General features: G+C 35.0%; 1 protein-coding gene across 1 annotated transcript in view; it reads right to left on the bottom strand.

Moving 5' to 3' along the window:
• Positions 1 to 24,191, bottom strand: part of GRM8 (glutamate metabotropic receptor 8) — a 728,319-nt gene that overhangs the window by 68,895 nt on the left and 635,233 nt on the right. The window contains exon 9 of the mRNA XM_012789100.3: positions 15,288 to 16,223. Within this exon, the coding sequence (XP_012644554.1) occupies positions 15,288 to 16,223 (936 nt within the window). The remainder of the gene's footprint in view (positions 1 to 15,287; positions 16,224 to 24,191) is intronic.

Here is a 24,191-nt window from a genome sequence, read left to right on the forward strand (position 1 = left end):
CATGAATTTCTTTTTAAGAACATAACAGCTATTCTTTTTCCCAGTTACAAAATGACTTTAAAGCATTGGCTTTCCCTTAAGGTATACAGGATGATTGAAATTAGAAAGAAAAAAAAATCAAGAAACTTAAAGGTATACAAGGGAACTTAACTGGTACATGTTACCAACACTCTACAATTTGTCATGAGAGGACAGCTTAGTAGACATAATTTCCTTTTCTCTTCCTTTAGGCATTAGGGCAGAGCGATTTATGATACTGAATTAACTGGAAGTACAAGGAAAATGTGGAAGAAGGGGATAAGGAACTCACTAATGTGAGGTGAAATCAAAATCAATTTCTAACAAGAGATTACTTTACACATTAACTTCTCTGGGGTTATATCAAAGTGGCCAGTGGCTCATACATTTCTAGCAGAGAAAAATAATTTGAATGATAAACAAGGAGTAATGATGAGTAGACTATGCCAAAGAAAAGTTAGGTAATGTTAAACCAGCAAAGTCTGATGAACTTAGAAGTGTCTGCTGTCAGCTATACTTTTAAAAAATTTATTTTGCAACCAGACGGCAAATAAATTTATAAATTAATGTAAAGTAGTGCTTTTTTCAGTTTCCTAAGATAATTCATAAAACTTTAAGAAACATATGGTATGAGTAGATGTCCCAGAGGGATCTTAGAAAAGAAATTCAGATTCTGGATCACACGTTTGTATCATGCTATGTTGATATGAATGCACTTGATTAAGGTTTATGAGACCAATAATTTGCATTAAGTACATTTATCTTCTAAAATGCTTCCTTCATTCATTTGAATTCTTCATTGCACATGCATAATAATCTTCATGTGCATTTGCTTAAGAATTAGGTCATGCCTCTGTGTAGCTGACCATTTCTTGTGTAGCTGGCAATTTTCTCTAGATTAAGGGCATCTCAGAATTAGAGCCTTGGAAACTACTTAGTCAAGTTTTTGTTTTACATGAGGTGGGGAGACTAAGATTGAGAGAAGATTAACTTGCTAAATCAAGGTTACAGAAATGTTAATGAGACAAGAATCTTAATTTCTTCCCTCTCAGACGAAATATTTTCCACACACCTTTGACTCACTTTTTGAATCACATTGACTCAAAATTGGCTTGAACATGTTTACTACTTTTTCTTTGTACAATGCAACAAACACCTTTACCTGAAAACCATGTGCAAAGCACTTTCACAAGCACTGTGGAGCTGACAAGAAGTGAGAGTTGGGAAGAATGGAACAGAATTATTATTTTCTCTTCCTGAGGAGTTACTGAATGGAAATACAACCATGGGTACATAAACAACCTAAAAACAACACAGAACACAAATATGGAAATTTAAAATAATGAATGTCCAGATAGAGCACATACGTGTTCAGGATTTATAATATTTTCTAAGTTAGAGAAGATTTCATGGATTGGTTCATTTGGTAAGAAAATTGATTTCACTGAAATGAAGAGTGATACTAGAGAGGCAAAATTTAGGAAATTTAGGTTTGAGCTAATGGTTAATAGGAATTAATGTTATTAATAGTTTAAAAACACTTCATGGCATCATCAATGGCACATATACCAATTTTTACTGAGTTAATAATTCTATGTCCATTTAAATTAGTCTTCCCTAATAGAATTCAAGCTCCCTGAAGGCAGGTTATTTCTGGCCCAAACAATGCTGTCAGTATTCAGCAGAGTGAAGGTGTTAAAGAAAAATTGGTTGATTGAGTAACTGTAAAAGAAGTGACAAAGTAGAGTGTTGTGGAATGACTTTAGGCCAGCAATCCGAAAGTTACTTTCAAGTAGTGAGTTTAGGAGATCAGTGCTTCTATCACCATGGTAGCCCAGGCTTGGACTAGAGATTTGACCTTGAATGTAGGAAGGAAAAATGGATCTAATAGATATTTCACACAAACAATATAATTTGTTAACATTGTTCAAACAGGAGTAGAAAGGAAGGAGAAGTCAGTGTTAACTTCTGAGTCCGTATCTCTGAAAAACAGAGATAATGTTGGTGGAAAAGAGGAAATAAAATAGAGATTGAGCATAATGGAAACAGAAGAAGTTGGAGCTTTAAGCCGGAGAGACTGATGGACAAAGGGAATAAGTTAAACCCCAGGTCTACTTACAGTATGAATGTAAAAATTTTTGACCTGTGCTCCCTATATTTGTAAAATTCACTTCAGAGACTTAGAGCCTCTTTGAGGGGTCATCTCTTAGGGATGAAAGGAGATTGTTTAAATATAAAGAATTTAGCCTGGTTTTTGACACATAGGAGGCATTCAATAAATAGTAACCATTTTAAATATGATAAATTTTGTTTTTTAGATAGCATGATTCACAATTTGGAATTTGGATTGCTTTCAGATTTCAGGTTTAGATTGTTTTATTTCACATTCTTGAACATGTGCAAGGGCAGAGATTAAGAAAGCAGTTAGGAAAGCACGAACGCAGCTTTTCTAGCAGAAGCCATGTGAATGATGAGCACTTCAAGGGAATGGTGCCTGGGAGAAAGGCCAAAATTAAGGGCAACTGGAGCAGAAGGAGGATGAGATAAAGGAGACAGAAACAAAAAGAGATTCAAAGCAATGTGGTTTCCAGAGTTCAGGGGAGGGGAAGATCCAAAATGGGAGTCACAGCAGTCACAAATGTATGCCTGCACTATACATAAAAATACCATAAAATAATAAGAGAGATGGAAATAAGTAATTTGAGGGCCTTCTTTGGAGACAGGTACTTTATAATCCTATGGCACTGACTGCTTCTGCTCATTGCCCTTCTTCTTGCCACCTTCTACATGTATTCTTCTCTTGTATTCCGAATGTAATTATTTCATGCTTGTCATTGTCAGTTCTTAACAATAAGTAGGCAATGTAACCAAATGTTCGATAAATTGCAGTTTGATTGGACATTTTAGCATTGGGAAAGCGTTTTGTTGAAGAAAGGACAGCACTACACTGATAAGCTGCCTGCTGATGTAAACACTTTAAGGGTTTATGACAGGCTCACAATCTACCAATACAATTTTCTATTCAATTCAATTTGCATAGATGAGGGTTTTAGAGGAAACAGCTGGAAGGAGAAACATATAACATTTAATCTTGCCTGAGAACATGAAATCTTCTACAGAAGCTATATCCATATATGTGTGAGCAATGTGAATGCATTTCTATATACTCACAAAAATTATAGAAAGAGCTATATTCTATAGGATTTGGGCAAACAGCAGAAAATATTACATTTCTTGGTATTTTTCCCAAGATACACTTGACTGAACAAAGAACTCAGTGAGCCTAAAACTCTAAGATGAAAACATTCAGCTGATTGCAATTTTTGAACAAAAAAGATTCTTTTTACCAATTAAAAATAACCTTCATTCATCTTTAAAAAAAATTCATAAAAACCTACAAATAGTATTGATGCTATTATTGGTTCAAAACTGGTCCCTGTGTAATAGGATTTAGAACACTGCCAAAAGGAAGAACCCTGCAGATTATCTTACAGAATCAATACATGACTTAAAAAAATAATAATTTTAAACAAAAATATCAAAGGAATTGAAAATTGACTCATTCAGATTTTATATGCAGGCATTCAATATTATACAAAAATGAGATATATAGTGAAGAAAATAATGAATGAATTTCATCATGACTATGACAAGTCAAATTTTCTCTACTGAGAAAATCAATATTACCTTAAAATTTACCCAGGGTCATTGGAATACAAAGTCCATTTTAGCATTCAAATTTATATAACAAAATAGTGATTATATATTTAAATTGGTTCCATCATTTAGATATGATTTGGCTTTTATTTCTAAAGAGTTTGCATTTTAATTTCAACTATCAAAATATATTTAAATATTATTTGGCATAATTGTTTATGCAAAATCATAATCTACCAGATATTTTAGCCGAGTATCTTTACCTTGGCTTTTATCCATAAAAATTAAGTTTTACTCAACTTCACTATTTTGGGCCCAAATATCATTTTCCATATTTCGCTAGGTTAAGTCATCAGCAATTTAAAAGAACTGCTATGTCCTTTAGCCCAGACCAGAAAGAAAGCTATGGCTCTTCCTTAAAGCCTGATTGGGCAAAACCCTTATAGCTACTACAAAGAAGGTTCTGCATCTCATGCACAATGACAAGCCACATACTGCAAGCAGCTCACCTCCCACTGTCTTCTGCTCTCAATTCAATCAGAAATGAGTCCTCTTTTTTCCACTTCCACTGCCACATGTCAAGCCCCCAATATTTCTTGCCTGGATTTCCTCAATAAACTTGTTATTGTCTTTTTTCTTATCTTGTGCACAATTCATCTGACTCATCACTGGCAGAGAAATCTCATAAAATGTAATTGTGTTGAGAATAGATCCATGCTCACAAAGATTCAAATACACTCAAATCCCTAGGAAATGAAGTACAAACTTGGTATAAGTCCCTCCATAAAATGGTTCCCAATTATTTGACTAGCTTTATTTTATTGGTTATTATATAATTTATTGCTCACACTGGGAAATAATTTTTTTTTTTTTTTTTTTTTTTTTGGGAAATAACTTTTTCAGAGTAAAAAGAGTGCTATTAATAGGGCAAATAAGGCCGGGCGCGGTGGCTCACGCCTGTAATCCTAGCTCGCTGGGAGGCCGAGGCGGGCGGATCGCTCGAGGTCGGGAGTTCGAAACCAGCCTGAGCAAGAGCGAGACCCCGTCTCTACTATAAATAGAAAGAAACTAATTGGCCAACTAATATATATATAGAAAAAATTAGCCGGGCATGGTGGCTCATGTCTGTAGTCCCAGCTACTTGGGAGGCTGAGGCAGGAGGATTGCTTGAGCCCAGGAGTTTGAGGTTGCTGTGAGCTAGGCTGACGCCACAGCACTCACTCTAGCCTAGGCAACAAAGCAAGACTCTGTCTCAAAAAAAAAAAAAAATAAAAAAATAAAAAAAATAGGGCAAATAGGAATACATGGTCACTCAGGTCTCCTTGTGGCTATCCTAAACTTAGGACAGTTTTTTGGTCACAGGTTTTTCAAGCATTGCCTCACCTTCCCTTTTCTGAAAGTTTAAATCCACTGTTATTATTCTCTGGAAGGCTGAATCCATGTTTCTTTCCACCCTTCAAGGTCTACTTTAAATCTCACATCCTTCAGCAAGATTTTCTTCATCTCCCAAAAGGACATGATATCTTCTTTCTTTTGCCATCCCTGACACCACAACCTCATACTGTGCACTTCACCTCCCCTATCTTACCTTGCCTTGTACCAGTATCCTGTGTGCTTGGTTTTAGCCCCCACTTGACCCCCAAAAACTTGCTAACAACTTCTTACTTATTTTTAAGTAAGTAAATTTCCTGAAGATCATGCAAAGGTCCTTGCATATAGCAAACTTGTAATAAATATTTTGAAGACCTGTAATCACGAGCTATATGCTGATATTTATTTAATAAAACAAAAACCTTCCATTACTCATCTCCCTATCTTGTGATGCTATTGTATATAATTAAAGCATTTGAACAGTTTTTGGTTTTGCTGCTGTTTAAATAAATACACTTATATCTCTTTAGTTATCACTTTTAGATCGTATCTGTTGGCTACTCATGGTAAAAGGTGAGTGATTTAGTGTATCTGCACAAGTCCCCTCTCTACTGCCCTGTTTGACAGACCTCCTAATTTTTTAAGTTATATTACTATTAATATATTTAATTTAGAGGATTTATAATATTTATATTTATTTTAATAAATTAACACTTCTGTATTTTGATTCTAGGTTCCTTCTACCAATGTAAGCCCAATATAAAAAGCAATTGCTATATTATACTAAATATTATTCCCTTCAGATTCACCCAAGTTACATAACTGGACTTGCAGAGAAGAGGTAAACATAATTAGTAAAATCATGATTTTTAACAGGGTAACCACCCACTAGGGTCCAATATCTCCTTTTATAATTCTCTTTAAATTTCTTCCTTTCTTCTAGGTCTTACATGATTAACATTATTACTTGTCTTACATGAATATCCCTTTTTAATTGTGTTAGATTACATCTAGAACAATTCATACATAAGATACGTAGGCACCAGGTTTTCTGAGCCATTTACATGTTTAGCTTCACAGTGATTGATAGTTTCCATAGCTATATAATTTTAAATTTTAAATACTTTTCCTTCAAGAAAGACTCTGCTCATTTTATTCTAGAATACAGGGAGGCAAATGAGGCCTGATTGTAATTATTTATTGCCCTCTAAAAGTTCTTATAATTTTCTGTCAATTAATAAGTTTTACTAAGATGTGTGGTCCTTTCAATTTTAAGTTGTATGTTTTCAGTTTATAAAGCTTTTCTTCTTTTTTATGAAATTATTTCTTCTCTTTTGTATCTGTTTCCTCTTCTATGATATTTATTAGATATGTGTTGGGATCCTGCATCTATGCTCAACAGGTTTTAACTTTCCCTCATATTTTTCTTTTTTTCACTTTTCATTATGGTTTTGCCTCTTACTTTACCCTCCAGATCTCCACTCCAGGTCCATGTGTCAGTCCATCTGTTCAGCTTTTTATTTTTACATTCATAACTTTAATTTCCAGGATCATCTGTTTATTCCCTGATTGATATTTTCCATAGCAACCTGCATGCAAGTGTATGTGTGTATGTTAATATTCTCTTGATTCTCTCAGAATTCTAACTAAAATTCTGTTGTTTAAAAAGTTCTCTTATATTTCCCAAATTACCTCTGGGATGTTTTCTAGAATCAGTTATTCTGTTTTGCTTGTTTGTTTGTTTTTTAGTCTTTTAAAATTATGCTCTTGGTTTTGTTGAGTTATCCTGTGATCCTTGGCTGTTGATATATAATTATGTTTGAAGGGCCTGACTGAATAATAAAAAGGGACCTGTTTTCTTTGCTTGAGGGGGCTGACTATGGACTTGGGAGTTAATGATTATTTTACCTTATTGTCTTCTCTTAAAGGTGCATGAAAGAATTCAATTTAATAACAAAAAAATATGATTCTTTAATTTTAAAAAGGGCAAAAGTCTTTTATGGACATTTCTCAAAAGAAGACATACAGATGACTAATAGGTATAATAAAAATGTTCAAAATAATTAATCATCAGGGGAATGAAAATCAAAACCACACTGAGATATCATCTCACCTCAATTAAAATGGCTATCATCAAAAAGAAACAAATACAAATGCTGGTGAGGATGAAGAGAAAGGGGGACACTCCTACACTATTGGTAGGAATGTAAAGTAGTACAGCCATTATAGAAAACGATATGGAGTTTCCTCAAAAAATTAAAAATAGAACTATAATGTAATACAGCAATCCTTCTGCTGGGTATGTATCCAAAAGAAAGGAAATCGGTGTATCAAAGAGATAGCTGCACTCCCATATTTCTTGCAGCACTATACACAATAGTAAAGATATGGAATCAACCTAAGTATTCATCAACACATGAATGGATAAAGAAAATGTGGTATATATACACATAGGATATTATTAAGCTATAGAAAATAATGAAATCTCGTCACTTGCAGCAACATGGTTGGAATTGGAAGTCATTATGTTACGTAAAATAAGCCAAGCACAGAAAGACAAATACTACATATTCCCACTCACACGTGGGAGCTAAAAAAGTGGATCTCCTAGAGGCAGAGAATAGAATGTAGGATAGTACAGCAGGGCAATTATAATTAACAATAGTTTATATTTCAAAATAGGTAGAAAATAAAAATTCTAATGTTCCCAACACAAAGAAAAGATAAATTGGGGGGAGATGGATATTCCCATTACCTTGATTCAATCATTACACATTATATACATGTATAGAAATATCAAATGTGTTAGCAAAATATGTACAAGTATTATATATAAATTAAAAAAAATTTTTAAAGATACATGGACACTGACAAGCAAGCAGACTGGAGACTCACTCAAGGAAGGAAAGGAGTTGAGGAAGGAAACTCTTGTTCAAAGAGTTGAGAAATGTATCATATTTTTGTCCTGGATAGAGCTGTATTTACTATTGTCCCCTGTCCATATCTGAAATAAAATTACTTCAAATTCTGCTCTATTTCAGTGTCTTATATGCATACTAGAAGGCCCATGTTATCAGATAATTCCCCTTTTTTTGAGTTCTTAATTTTAATCTGCACTCTTTCTACATTAAGATCGGAACAGAAAGGGAAAGTGGAGTGCCCAACTGGCTCAACTCTTCTGAAATGCAGTTCTTTAAATACTTCCTTGGTGTTCACTGCAACGTCCTTTATGTTGACTTCCAGTTTAGAAATTGTTTGGGACGCCTATAGTAAGAACCACTTATGCCTCTTGGGTTGTGCTTTCCCTCTTTTAATTTCAGACCCAACTGACTTTTAATTTTCAAGATTTTGTTAAACTGTTTAATCAGATGTTGATTTTAACTATATAATAGCTTCTCTCACTCTCCTCCCTCCCTCTCTCCCCCTTATTCTTTCTCTCTCTCTTTCTTTCATTCCTTCTTCCTTTCCTTTCCTTTCCTTTCCTTTCCTTTCCTTTCCTTTCCTTTCCTTTCCTTTCCTTTCCTTTCCTTTCCTTTCCTTTCCTTTCCTTTCCTTTCCTTTCCTTTCCTTTCCTTTCCTTTCCTTTCCTTTCCTTTCCCTTCCTTTCCTTTCCTTTCCCTTCCCTCCCCTCCCCTCCCCTCCCCTCCCCTCCCCTCCCCTCCCCTCCCCTTCCCTCCCCTCCCCTTCCCTTCCCTTCCCTTTTTCCCTTTCTTTCTTTCTTTCTTTCTTTCTTTCTTTCTTTCTTTCTTTCTTTCTTTCTTTCTTTTTTCTGTCATTTTTTTCATTTGATTATTACATTAGAGGGAGGATATATATATATATATCTATATACATATATATATATACACACATATCTACATATATATATATATATTTGTGCCAGCCCTTATATTGAAAACAAGATTATGTTTCTTTTTCTATATCTCTGTAATGATTTGAATAAATCTGTTTTTTGTTTGTTTTATTTATTTATTTATTTACTTATTTGAGACAGAGTCTGGCTCTATCTCCTGGGCCAGAGTGCCATGGCATCAGCCTAGCTCACAGCAACCTCAAACTCCTGGGCTCAAGCAATCCTCCTGCCTCAGCCTCCTGAGTAGCTGGGGTTATCTGAGTATACCACCAAGCCAATTTTTTTCTATTTTTAGTAGAGATGGAGGCTTGCTTTTGCTCAGGCTGGTCTGAGCTCCTGAGCTCAAGTGATCCTCTCACCATGGCCTCCCAGAGTGCTAGGATTACAGGTGTTAGCCACCATACCTGGTCAATAAATCTGTTTTAAGTTTACCTTAGATAGATTGGAATTTATATTAATACTTGGTTAAACACTTTTTCTACACATTAAGGTGTGGTACTCTAACCCATATGATACTACGGTTAGATTTTTTCTTTTAAATTTCTTAACATAAAAATGTATATATGGTTATAGCCAAAGGAATTATTTGCCTGCAATCTGCTCTTCCTGGCACCTTGTGTATTCCATGAAATATAAGCATCTACTGAATCATAGAAAATGCATTTCAAAGTTACAATAAGTAAATTAGTTACTGTAATCTGTATTATCAACAGTCTGGGGTATCATTAAAGTTCTGTCTATATAGAAAAGATTAAGCCTATTTACATGACATTCCCTTAACCATTTGGAAATGAAGCCATAGCCACTATGACTGAAAATATTCACATTTTAGTCTTAATCAAATCTCAATCATATTAAGAGAGCTAAACCATTTTGATGAGATGTGTTAGCTTTAGGACTAAGTTCCCAGGTTGACTATCTAATGGTCTAGTTGATTAAGTTATTTTAATTGGGGCATAGAAAATTCAAACACTTTGTAAACTCAATTTCAATAAAAAAAAAAAAGGACGAATTTGAAAATACCACAATTTCATTCACAACCAAATGCTTAAATTAAGTAGTTCTAGGCCCCACGGCTTTCTCAGAGCCCAAGAAGGTTGGATATGGAATCTAAGATTCATGGAGAAAATATGCTTTGTGCTGCCGAACAATATGGCATCCCCAAAAAGAATTTTCCTAAATGTGTAAAGTTGTTCATTTCTACAGAAATAATATGAAACACAACCAGAAAAACAAAAACCTGGATAAAGCAGCATTCCCGAGAAAAGCTACTTAACAGGCCTGCCTGCATGTGCCCCAGAATTTACTTATCTTATTTTTTCTTCTAAATCTTCACAAGCCTCTCAGTTTAACTAAGTGCACAAATGAGACCACATAAATGCTTTATTTTCCAGTTTCTTCCTTTCAAAACTGACTGCAACAATCTGGTATAATTGATCTTGTCCAGAAACAATCTACCACAATACGTGAACTAGCTCTATAACTTGGGACATCACTGAAGCCTTCCCAGGGATCCACTTCAAATAACTATAAGCCAAGAAGGAAAGCAAACACTGCAATTTACCAACAGACTGCTGAGCATATATGCAACAGTTAGAAACACATACAGTGAATACTGATAATCATTTCCACTTCCTGCCTTTCTAGGAAATGGAGAAATATCAGGAAACAGCTATGGCTGGAGAATTTCCTCTGGTCTGATGTATTCTACAAATTTCTTCCATCATTGTCCAGGTTATATTGACACTTCTACCACAGGATATTCAGACTGTTCTTTTCTTCTCTGGCCTATTCCTTAGAGCAGGAATTTTATTACTGATAGCAAAACTACCTCTCACAATTCTTATTAGAGTTATTTACAGTAACTGTTTTCTGATGACACTTTGATTTCCTCAAGAATGTTCTGCTAAATATTTGAAGGCAGTTACATATTGCTCCAGGAACAATTCCCTCCACTCTTTCTCCTAACCCTACAGATTCTTGTCTCCCTTGTAGCCCTTTTTAACTGTTGCAATCTACCTGATCTATACCCTCAGGCAAGCTTCTATGTTTGAGAAAATACTTTAAGTTGGGGGGCTGCACAAACATAGAATCAATGGCTGGAGAAAGTGAGACAATTAAATCACATCCTCCCACTCAATTTATTTGAATATATTCAGTCATTAAACATATATATTTTTAACAACCTATTTCAGACCTGCTATTATGCTAAGTGCTGAGGATATAATGGTTAGCAAAACTAAATAAAGTCCTTGCCCTCCTGGATAAGAGCCTAATGGTAATAATAGCCAACATTTATTCACTGCTTATTGTGTGCTAAACAGTTTTCATGACTTACATCATGTAACTCTCAGATAATCTATCATGATGTATCTGTTAATATAAAAAATATATCATAAAGAGACAAAAAGGTTTTTTTTAAGCGAATCATTTTCCTGCCTTTCCCGGAATATATGAAAGCAAGCCTGCTCTAGTTTGAGAATAGGGCTGGGTGCAGATAACAAGGGATTACTCTATATTGTTTTATATTTGAATTTGCATTACTAATATCTGCAGAAGTATAGTCATTTGCCTATGTTTTCTCAGCTAGTTTAGCAGATCCAGGATTTGAACCCAAGTCTTCACACTCCAGAACTCATACTCTGCCTTACTCCACTGGCACACCCCTGCATCCCAACCATCTTCTCCCTCTACAGTAGATAAATACAGGGAAAGAACAAGAGAGGGATGACATGGCAAAGGTATCTGGAAAGTTCCATCAATTCCCTTTTGCTCTGTGAATTTTAGATAGAGCAAATGTCAACTATAATAATTCTTTCTTGCCTTTCTCCCTCAATATTTGGTAGCCCAATTCCAGAATAAGTGACAGTGACAAATATTTTAAAACAAATCTATATGGCTTATCATTAAATGAGGAACTATTTTTCCCAGGAAAGAAAGTTGCTGGAATGCATCACAATAAGACGCATATAGGAGATTCCCGTTATGCCACAGCTAACTTAAGTTGCAAATAAGCATTTATATTATTATATCATTATTGTGCAAGAAACTCCATTTACTTATTCCATAGGCATTTATTGAGAAGGTATGATATGAAGGGCTCTATGTTAAGAGACATATTCATGGAGATATACAACACACAGACACTGCTTACCCTCCACAAATGTATAAAAGTTGACATTTAATGGTGACAGGAGGAAATAAAGGGGTAGGAGTGAGTACAGGGATGAGTCTCAGATGACCCTCAGGTTTCTCACTTGACCTACCAGATAGATGCTGCACTGTGCATCCAGAGGGTGAAGGAAGAAAAGCTGGCTCAGGATTTATTGAGTTTTTGCCATTTGGGGTTTTATTTTATTTTCTGCTTTGAAGGTGTCTTGTTTTGTTTCCCTCTGATACTCTATTTGAAGCACTGTGCTCCTTGGAGCTTGGTAGTGTCATAACCCTTGTCTGGTTATCTAGATTTTATGAGCCCAATTAAGGATGATAAAATATGTATTTAAGAGATTTCTGCCATCCTAACAGCCCCTAACCATCCCTAAGGAATCTTTTCATGACTATTAAGTTAATTATATTTTAATTTTTTGTCTTTTCAGGACAATTATGTGAGCGTGTGTTGGTCTACGACCGTGCCTCAGTGTGCCTGCCCTTCCTTCATGCTACTCTTCTATAGGGAAGCAAAATGTACATTTATGCCTTGCTTTAGTAGAATTCAGCAGTAGACACCAATGATGTTATTAAAATCTGCTGGGAAAAACGATCCATCTTGATTTCAGAAACTGAAAAAAAAGTAACATGGGAATGTTAAATGGTATTTTATCATTGAATGAAGACACACTCCAGAAAGCTGTCTGTCTTCATGACTCTGCTACAAGTGTCCCTTTATAACTTGATTTTACCCAAACGGTTTCCAAAACACCTGTCTAAATTACTCAACAAATTTTACTTTTTATTCCTACTTCTTGTAATTTCAGAGAGACCCGTATGGTTAAATGAGTACTATGCTATAGACTTTATTCTGGAAAGAAAAAAATTAAATACATTACCGAAAGAAATTTTGCTCTCCCATGTTATAAATTCTGTGTGAATACTCAGAGTTCTCTTCTTTTCTCTCTCAGACCTGACCCCTCACCATCCTCCCCTGCCCTTGAGCCAGTAGGCACCTTGCTGATGCTGGCAGCCGTCAGGAAGCCATGGGCTGGGAGCCAGATGACTAAGCCTTACAAAGAAGGTTCAGGAAAGCAGACTGACATGGGTTCAATAATTAGCACAATGCCGGACACAGTGCTCAATAAGGATCTACTGAGTTAATGGATGTGTGTGCTGCCTAGGTGTTGTACATGCTTCAAGTTCAAAATGAGGGGCTAATTAGCTGAGCATTATAAATGAAAATGGAGCCCTGACCAGCTCTTTGGTCCCTCAAAGTCAATAAAACTTATTTAAAGCTTTCTTGTAGAAATATAAAAGTTTTATTTATTTGCTATATCTATGTCAACGATTTTAGCAATGTGAAAAAATAAAGATTATCAAGCATTTCATGTATTATTTTGAATAATAAGAGATACTTGGGCTGAGAATGGCAGGTAGAAAATTTTAAGGTGAAGTTTTAGGATAACACATAATTATATTATATAAAGTATCTCATTAGCACAATCTTAGCTATTTATATGACAGCCCTTGATGGACAGGTGATCTAAACTTAACAACTCCAAGACTACGATGCTTGGAAAATTCCTAGAGTTAGTGTTTCTTATTGATTTCTTCAGTCTATTCTACATTTAATCATATCACAAATACAAAACAAATTCCAGTTAACATATATTATGGCTTATCCTAAAATGTGCTTCTTAGATGGACTTTGATTCCAGAAGACTCAGAAAGAAAAGAAATTTTTGCTAGCCACATTCAATCACATCTCTATAGGCATGGGTATATCCTTTCCCATAAAAGTATGTATGACTTCTAGGTTTTCAAATGGTTATATAGCTCCCATAGTCTTGGCATCCCAGGGCAACCTCCACCTTCTGGCATATTTGTGTGTTCATTTCCCCCTGAAATACTATTGTCTCCATCACTGCTCCTCAGGGGGCAGCTGCAAATCTGCAACATTATTGTTCTGAGAGAAAATGACTATTTTTCGGATTACCATAAAACCACCTATTTAAAAGAGTATCAAGTTTCCTATTTTTGGCAGTAAGTTTGCTGAAGTACATATTTTGTCTAAACATGGTTGAAGTCCACAGTGATGGAGGAAGGCATGAATGCCCATACTAATGAGCTTGCCATCTCCTTGTTCAGGACTTTTTCTCTTAATTTGCTGGGATTTTAAGTAATGTGGAACCTCCTTGGAATGCTATAACCTAGGGAATGTAATCACCCCCAGGATGTTTGATTTTCTGGAAACTTCTGAGGATGGAGGATAGAATGATCTTTGCAACCTCACTTTGCAAGAAGAAATTTTTCACATGCACGTCAGGGTTGAAGCACTATCATTACGAAAAGATAGCATTGGCCTCCCTTTTTCAATCTGGTTTATCTCTATCCCACTACCCAAACCATGGAATTCAGAGTTAACTTTAGTTCTCTGCTTTTCTGTACACAGAACTACAGACATCCAGTTTATCAAATACTCCCTTTCAAAAACAGATGTTATTTACTTGCAGCATTGTAAGTGAAAAAAGTTAATGGGAGATCAGTGACAAAGCAAGTCACTTTGGGAGGCTCTATTGATCTTCCCCTTCCCCAAAATTATAAACTGCTTTATATATTGTCCATTGCTATCTTCTTTCTCTATCACCATCATCCTCCACATATGGAAAGTAACAAGAACGGGGCCTGAGAAGAAATAGTAAGATTGTCAGATTGAACAAAACCATTTCAGTTTCTTTTTGTTGTGATTGTCTTACTGTAAACTTTCCTTCCATGACTAAAATCATCATAATTATCAAGAAATGGCTTTTTCCCAGAGTTACATTAGAACAGAAAAGGAGGCATTTGTCATGCAGTGAGTTATCTCTGGGACAGCTCACCCCTGTGAACTATGCCTGCCCTTTCTTCCCCCCTCTTTTAATTAACCTTTAGAAAAGAACAGTGATGTTAGTAGATAACAGAGCTGGAAAGAGAGACCCAGAAAGTGACGTGAGCTCTGTCGCTCTTCAACCTTGCCAAAGAGGACACATTAAAGTGTTTTTCATGGAAAATCAGGCTTAGTCAACACATATTCAAAGCAATGTGACCTTGAGGGATATATACATTTCTAAATAAGACTAGCATAGGCTGAAGCTTTTTGAGAGACTATAAATGAACCAAAAGGAAAGGAGGAAAAACATCCTAAAGAAAGAAGTTAAATTCAGGAAAAAAGTTATCAAGTGCATTTCCTGCCACTTACCTTTTCTGCTGATTGGGCTGTACCAAAAAAGATGGGAATGAAAGCTAACCAAATGATGCAGGTGGTATACATGGTAAATCCAATAGGCTTGGCTTCATTGAATGTCTCTGGGACACCTCTCGTTTTAATGGCATAAACAGTACAAGTGACCATCAAGAGGATACTGTATCCAAGTGAACAAATGAGTGAGAGATCAGAAATGTCACACTTGAGCACTCCCCTGGCATTCTCCGGATCTAGTGTCCGCTGTTCTCCGTAGTCAATGATGATGTGTGGGGGATCCACAACGAACCAGACGAACACTCCAAGGAGCTGTACGGAGATGAGGCTGAAGGTGATCACCAGCTGGGATGCTGGACTAATAAACTTGGGTGCTGTGACAGATTTCTTCCCCTGCTCAAATATTCGGTGGATACGGTTTGTTTTGGTCAGAAGTGCTGCATAGCTGAAACACATGCCAAGTCCTAGGAAGATCCGTCGGAAGGAGCATATGATTGTATCTGGTGCTGCAATCATTAAAAAAGTGATTGCATAACAGAGAAAGATCCCTGTTAGGAGCACATAACTAAGTTCACGTCCTGAAGCCCTAACAATAGGTGTGTCATTATAGCGGACAAAAGTCACAATCACAAAGGTGGTAGCAATGATTCCCAATATTGCAATGAACACAGGAACCATGGCCCAGGGAGAATGCCATTCCAATTTAATGATTGGGATAAGCTGGCAGCCTGTGCGGTTGGTGTTTGGTCTCTGATCCAAAGGGCAAAGTTCACAGGAGAGCTCATCCACCTGATAGTTGTAACCTTCACAGCGCTCACAGTGCCAGCAGCAAGGGACCCCTTTCACTGTTTTCTTCCTCTCGCCAGGCTTACAGGGCAGGCTGCAGACAGACGCCGGGTGAGTGTGTTCTCTGTTAGCCCACTGCATGTCTTCCACCTGTGGGTATAAAAAATTAATGAGCCTTCCATTTTTCCCCCATTTATAATATCCTAATCCTAGCCACAGGTTTGTAATAAATCACTGAATGGTGGCAGTACAAATACAGTTTACTATAATAAAGGCCCAGTTTCTTTCCCTGATATTGACTTTATAAAAGTGTTAAGTGATTGGCTTCAATAAATCATTCACATCATCAACTTGATGAGTGTCATTAGTTTCCATTTACCTCCTCAATGCTGACCAATCTGACATCTGGAGTAAGATTTATTGGCCCAAACAGTTTTAAAACTAAAAAAATATAAAATTAATAAAATATAAAAAGCCCCATAGAAATATGTTTTAGAGCTAACCACAAGTATAAATGTCAGAATCCCTTTAACACTGGATTAGGATATAAACCTATATAAAAGATGATCTATATCTTTCTACCATACTTGGGGAAATTTAAATCATGCTGTGTCAATTTTGAAAGAAAATGGAAAAATGAGTTAATTTAATTTCTGGCTCTCCTCATGTGTTTATGAAGATAACTATATTAATATGGTTTGACTCTGTTTAGGCTTAAAATAAGCTTTTTTTCAGCCTTGCATATCTATGCTGTGAAAAACACTACGCTGAATAAAATAACTTGATGGCAATGTTTTTCTATTGAACAAAAGTAGTTTTGTGATGATTTTAAAGCAGTAAAATTAGTACAAATAAGAGTTTTATTTTTATTTATTTATTTTTTTTTTACTGTGCTTAGTATTTGCCTCAGGACATTAAAGTTCTACCTTATGCTTTTGGGATAGATCACAGAATACCTCCATTGAAATAAAAATAGTTTTTGAAAGGGATAGTGTCAATCATTGATCTCTTACCTTGAATTTGTTTTTCATATTAGATATACAGTAATTTTATCAGAATGCCAATAGGACAAAACTGAACATTATGGATGATAGGAGACCACCCATTATTAAAAGCAACAACTATAAAAGATAAGCCCTATGAAGGGAGTGATTTCTTCACTGGCATGAAAAAAAAAACAATGACTGACACATAATTTTCTTCAATAAATATGTGTTGAATTCATGAGGGAGGAAGGATGAGAAGGGCAGCGCAGCAGAGCCCTGAGGAATTAAGGCCAACTTTAAAGTGCTGGGATTTGGAAATAGAGGGTGCTCAAAGCACAGAAAAGGTAGATGGAGGAATGTTTGTGGAAAAATAACAATATTCCCAAGAGTATGGTTTACAAACAACCCAAAAGAATTACTATACTCTGTGGCAGTGAGCCTCCAAGATGGCCCCCAATAACCTTACCTTCTAAAATTCAGGCATTCATGGAGTCATGGAGTCCCCTCCCACATTGAATAGGGATGATCTATGTAAACAATAGTATATTCCAAAAATGATGGTATGTTATTTTGAGGCCAGGCCATAAAAGACATTTTCCTTCTGCTTTACTCTCTCTTGGATCACTCACTCGTGGAAGCAGCAGTGTCATGAAAACTCTCAATCAACCATGTGGTAAGGAATGGAAGCCTGCTGCCAACCACCAGCACCAAGATGCCATGCATGTGAGGAAACCAACTAGAAAGTAATCCCTGGCCCCAGTCAAGCCTTCAGATGACTGCAGCCCTGACTGACATCTTAACTACAACCTCTTGAAACACCCTGAGCCAAAACAACCCAGCTAAGCTGATTCTGAATTTCTGATCTACAAAAAATATGAAAGATAATAAATGTTTATTGTTCTAAGCTGCCAAAGTTTGGAGTTATTTGTTCTGCAGCAATATAAAACTAATGCAATTCAAATAAAGCTTACCTGTTCTGTGGCCACCGCCATTCTAGCATCAGTGTAGTAATCTATTGAGAAGGCACACCTAGTGACAGCTACCAAATACCTTAAAAATACCCTAAAGTGTGAAGTTTCAGCAATATTCCTTCATCACTTTTAAAGTTGCCTCCTGTTTGGCAACCAGGAGGCTGAGACTGAGGCTGTTCTCATAGGCAATTTTTAAAGAATGCTTTTCATTTTTTAATCCTGGAGGAATTGTTGAAGCTAGAGAATTGTGATCCTCAAGCTCAATGCTTGAAGAGAGCTGTCTAATCTCCACAAGGGGGAGTTGACACTTCATGTGTCTTTAATTTCAAACACCCTCCCTTAAGAAAGCAGATGCTACTTCATGTGTCATAAGGGCACTCAAGATTATTGGATCCATCCTGTCAGCTCACTACAAAAAAATATAATCTATCATTACCATGCTAATTTTTATTAGGTTTTATTGACATAAAAAGATTATTTTATTTACTTATAAGATTGCAATAAGAAAGAAAAAAAGTTAAATGGGAAACATATAGTGGCTTCTCCCAAAAAATATTGAGGAGAAAATGAAATGCTCCACTGTGTGGCTGAAGTATTGATTGTATACCCTAATGGACTCTTACAAGATAATAAAATACTTTTTTGAAGGTTATGTTTCAAAGCTAATTATTGTAAAACCAAAATTGCATTTTGTCTGGAACTTCTATAAGTTTATAATGTTACTTTCCAACAAAAAATAAAGGCAGCAAAAAAATATCATAAACATTAAATTTCAAGAAACCTTAGAGGTCAGCTTCTCTAGCCACATATCTGATGCTTTAATTCTCAATATGTTTTATTTTCCAGAAGGAAATAAGATGTATTAACAAAGAAATATACCTATACTGGGTAAGTCTCATTACAAAGGATAAATGTTTATCATTATATACTAAATACAAAATTTCTCTTGATACATTTTTTATGTATTGAATCAATGGAAAAATGTTTTCATAAATGAAAAATAAAGTTATAGAATTATGGAAAATACCATAGTTTTTTAATAGCTATAGATTTTCTTTAAGTAAAACATAACATATTTAAGCAATATATGTAATATTGTTATTATAATGAAGATTAACACATTAACTGCCATGTCAGTTGTATTTAACCCGTGCTAGTATTGAGCCTAGGGCCTTGTGAAGCATATGTAACTCACATGTCTCTTTACCTTAGGAGCCAGATGAACTATTTTTTAAGTTGCATATAACTCACACTCAGAAACTAATAAAAAATAACAAATCTTTCCTTAAATTAGAAAGGATCATTTTTTTTGAAGTTCTTATTCTATTTATTCTATTTTTGTAATAAAACACCATGGCCACAAGGAAAAAATATTTTCTAGTGTGGTAGTCAATATATTATGTTTTAGTGAACATGTTAAATATACTGATACATGATAAATATACATGATGTCATTTTCATCAAGGAATCTATGTATAACTAACTATATGGTGCACAGATACCATTCTTAAAGTCTGAAAACCAACCAATATCCACCTCAAGGAAGGAAAAACAACAAATGTTTGAATAAGGAACTTACAAATACATTAACATTTGAGACCAACAATTTATTTTATTTAGTTGCTAAATAATGATTTAGAACTATACTATTTGAAAGCGAGTTAAACTACCTAATTTCCACAACTATGTTACAAAGCATCAACAAAGAATATTCAACTCTTTTGTATTGCTATATTAGGAGATAAAGTGGGGATGGTTAATGGGTGTGAAAATATAGTTAGATAGATGGATAGAATGAACAATATTTGATAACACAATAAAGTGACTATAATCAACAATGTTAGGGTATACTTTAAAATAACTGAAGGAGTAGAATTGGAATATTACTAAGACAAGGAAATCATAAATGCCTGAGGTGATGGATACCCCAATTACCCTGATTTGATTAATTCATATTGTATGCCGGTATCAAAACATCACACATATGCTATAAATGTATACAACTATTATGTAGCCATAATAATTAAAAATAAAAAATGTTTAAAAATTATACCATTTTTTATAATACATATAAAGAGAAGCCTTATTTAACTATTTTTAAAATTTGTCTTCCTCACCTTTGGTATTATTCTGATATAAGGATGTCTTCTTTCTAAAATATGTAGTCTAACAAATGGATGATAGTTATATAGATAGAGCTTCAAGGGACAAAATGATAGTTCATGACTGTCCTGACAATGTTTACCAATAGTGATTCATTTAGTAGGTTTCAATCCAGCACATTTCAGAAAATTAAAGTATCTCCTGGTTTCTGCTGTCAAATCTTATTTTTACTGCAGATAAGCACACCCACGATCACAAAACCAAAAGTTTCTGGATGAATGTACTTGCATTTTTTTAATCTTTAATCTTTCCAGAATAGTCAACCTAGCATAATGTTTCATAAACTCTTTAAAGAGAACATCATTTTTATAAAATGATTTTCTTCTGTGTAGTTTTAGTAATTCCTGCAAACAGGATTACAAAAATGTTGCACAATTAAAAGCCTCATTAATAATTAATAATAATAAATAATTTCTACTACTCATTATACAACTCTTACTTAATATAATACTTCTATTACAGTGTTTTTCCCAAGCTATTAAGTGGTTTTCTTCATTAATGTAATTACCATATACAGTGTGTGCGAAATTTTTAAATACAATACTCACAGATAATTGATATCTAGTCATACAATTCTTAACTCTTTTTATCTTACTATATAAATAAGTATTATTTTACTAATTATTTTGGTGTCTGGTTTGACACCTAGTATGCAAAACTCAACTCTTCATCTGACTTATGTGAGATGGAACATTGCATAGGAGACATTTCTAGTGACATCAAAGATTATTTTTCGATCTTTATTCATTAAATTCCATATCACTCAATCTGCATGTATATTTAAAATTTTAAAACTTGGTATCATATTTAGCATATCACATGAGTCACATATGGATGAGTACATGTTCCACATTTAATTTGATAATACAACACCAAATTATAGATATATATTATACATATTATATATTTTTTATTATTTACATATCTCTTTATAATTATGCACAGCTTTAAATGACCACAAAGGAGACAGTTTTCCTCTTCTTCAAAGTGGTACAGTGTCCTTTGAAAATCGAATATGCCTGGCCAGGCGCAGTGGCTCACACCTGTAATCCTAGCACTCTGGGAGGCCAAGGTGGGCGGATTGCTCGAGGTCAGGAGTTCAAAACTAGCCTGAGGGCCGGGCGCTGTGGCTCACGCCTGTAATCCTAGCTCTTGGGAGGCCGAGGCGGGCGGATTGCTCAAGGTCAGGAGTTCGAAACCAGCCTGAGCAAGAGCGAGACCCCGTCTCTACTATAAATAGAAAGAAATTAATTGGCCAACTGATATATATATAAAAAATTAGCCGGGCATGGTGGCGCATGCCTGTAGTCCCAGCTACCCGGGAGGCTGAGGCAGAAGGATCACTCGAGCCCAGGAGTTTGAGGTTGCTGTGAGCTAGGCTGACGCCACGGCACTCACTCTAGCCTGGGCAACAAAGTGAGACTCTGTCTCAAAAAAAAAAAAAAAAAAAAAAAAACTAGCCTGAGGAAGAGCGAGACCTCGTCTCTACTATAAATAGAAAGAAATTAATTGGCCAACTAATATATATAGAAAAATTAGCTGGGCATGGTGGCGCATGCCTGTAGTCCCAGCCACTCGGGAGGCTGAGGCAGTAGGATTGCTTGAGCCTAGGAGTTTGAGGTTGCTGTGACCTAGGATGACACCACGGCACTCATTCTAACCTGGGCAACAAAGTGAGACTCTGTTTCAAAAAAAAAAGAAAAGAAAAGAAAAGAAAATTGAATATGCTTGAGATATCCCCAGATTGAAGTTCTGTGATGTTTCAGATTTACTTAATTTTTAAAAGAAGCATTTTAAGATGAAAAGCCTCTATTTTAAGAGGCATTTTAAGATGAAATTAATAAAAACAATTTCATTTACAATACTACCATTGAAAAATAAAATACTTAGAAATAAACTTAGCAAAAGAGCACAAGATTTATTTGGTCAGTAAAAACTATGAAACCTCAATGAAAAAAAATTTAAAAATGATTTAAATAAATGAAAAGAAATCTTATGTTTATGGATCAGAAGACTTACTATTGCTAAAATGGCAATATTCCCCAAATGGATCTGCATACAGATGCAACACAATCCATACCAAAATTTCAGCTGGCTTTTTTGCAGAAATTGACAAAAAATGATTCTAAAATTAATGTGGAAATATAAGGGATTCAGAATTGCAAAATAATTTTAAAAGTGAAGAACAAAAGTAGAATTCTTACATTTTCTGATTGAAAACTTACTATACAAAATAATCATATCATAATACTAGCATAAAGATAAACAAATTAATGGAATATAATTGAGGATTTAGAAGTAAATCCTTATATGTATAGTCAATTGATTTTTGACAGGAATACCAAATAAATTAAATGGAGAAAGAATAGTCTTTTCAATAAGTGGTGCCAAAACAACTTGATATCCATATGCAAAATAATGAAGTTAGACCCCTACCTCACACTACATATAAAAATCAACTCAAAATGGATAAAAGACTTAATATAATTGCTAAAACTGAAAAACTCTTACAAGAAAAGAAGACTAACTCTTTGTGACCTTGGGTTAGGCAGTGGTTTTTTAGACAAGACACCAAATGCAGAAGCAACAGAAAGAATGTAAATTGGACTTCATTAAATTAAATACTTTTGTACTTCAACAGACACCATCAAGATTGTGAAAAGATAACCTACAGGATAAGCAAAAATATTTTCAAATCATATATTTGATAAAGGACTTGTATCCAGAGTATATACATACTTAAAACTCTTAGAATTCAACAGTTAAAAGATAAATAACCCAATTTAAAATGAGCTGAATTTAATTAATTTAATTGAATAGACATTTCTCCAAAGAAGATATACAAATGGCCAATAATACATGAAAGTATACCAAACATTATTAGAAAATAAAAATCAAAGCCACTGCACCCACTAGGATGATAATAATAATAATAAAAACAGTAAGTGTTGAAGATGTGGAAAAATTGGGACCTTTTGCATTTCTGGTGGCAATGTAAAAATGCTACAGTAGCTTTGAAAAACAGTTGGCAATTCCTTGAAAAATTAACAGTAGAGTTGCCATATGACTTAGCAATTCCACTCCAAGGTATATACCCAAGATAACTGAAACTATATGTTTCCACAAAAATTTGTGCATAAATGTTCATAGCAACATTATTCATGATACCCTCAAAACTGAAAACAACCAAAATGTCCATTTACTGATGAATGGATAAACAAATATGGTATATCTGTGTAATGGAATATTACTCAGCAATAAAGAACTGAGTATTAAAACTGCCTAAAAGTATCAACTCAATTAGTCTCCATATTTTTTTAAATAACAGCTTTATTTAGATAAATCATATGCCATAAAATTCTCCCTTTTAAACTGCACAATTCAGTGGGTTTTGTATAAAAAGGTATTTATCACCATTTTGTTCATGGCACACATTCAATGCAGGAATTCCACAGTAACCAAGATATGATTCTTGCCCTCCAGATACAGTGTAGGTGAAAAACAAAGGCCAATTACAGCTCTGCATGCAGCTTGGGGAGTGGGGGTGGGGGTGTGATGAAATGGTGCTGCTAGAGGAGCTCACAGCAGGACCAAGCTCAGGGTTCGTGGATGTATGAATAACAGTCTGGAGGATGTATAGAAGACAAAACATGGAAGAGGATCTCAAGAGTGCGTGAGACCAAAAAAGAAAAAAAAAATCACTAAGGCATAGTTGCAAGAAGTCTTGGCAACCTAGAGAAACTAAAGGTATTAAGAATAGCAGGAATATAGATTAAAGGCAATAGGTAGAGTAGCAAGAGATAGGTTAGGAAAGATATATAATAGATTTTAGATCATAAAGGGCATTGTAAGCCATTGAGAGGAGTTTGGATGTCATCTCGGAGGTAGTGGGTATCTAACCCAAACGGTTATGACTAGGACAAGGATGATGAATCCTGTGCTTTAAAAGGAATCTCTTGACTACAAGGTAGAAAGAAGACCAGAAGAGTCCAAGATTA

This window comes from Microcebus murinus, chromosome 9, assembly GCF_040939455.1.
Source record: "Microcebus murinus isolate Inina chromosome 9, M.murinus_Inina_mat1.0, whole genome shotgun sequence".
NCBI lineage: Eukaryota > Metazoa > Chordata > Mammalia > Primates > Cheirogaleidae > Microcebus > Microcebus murinus.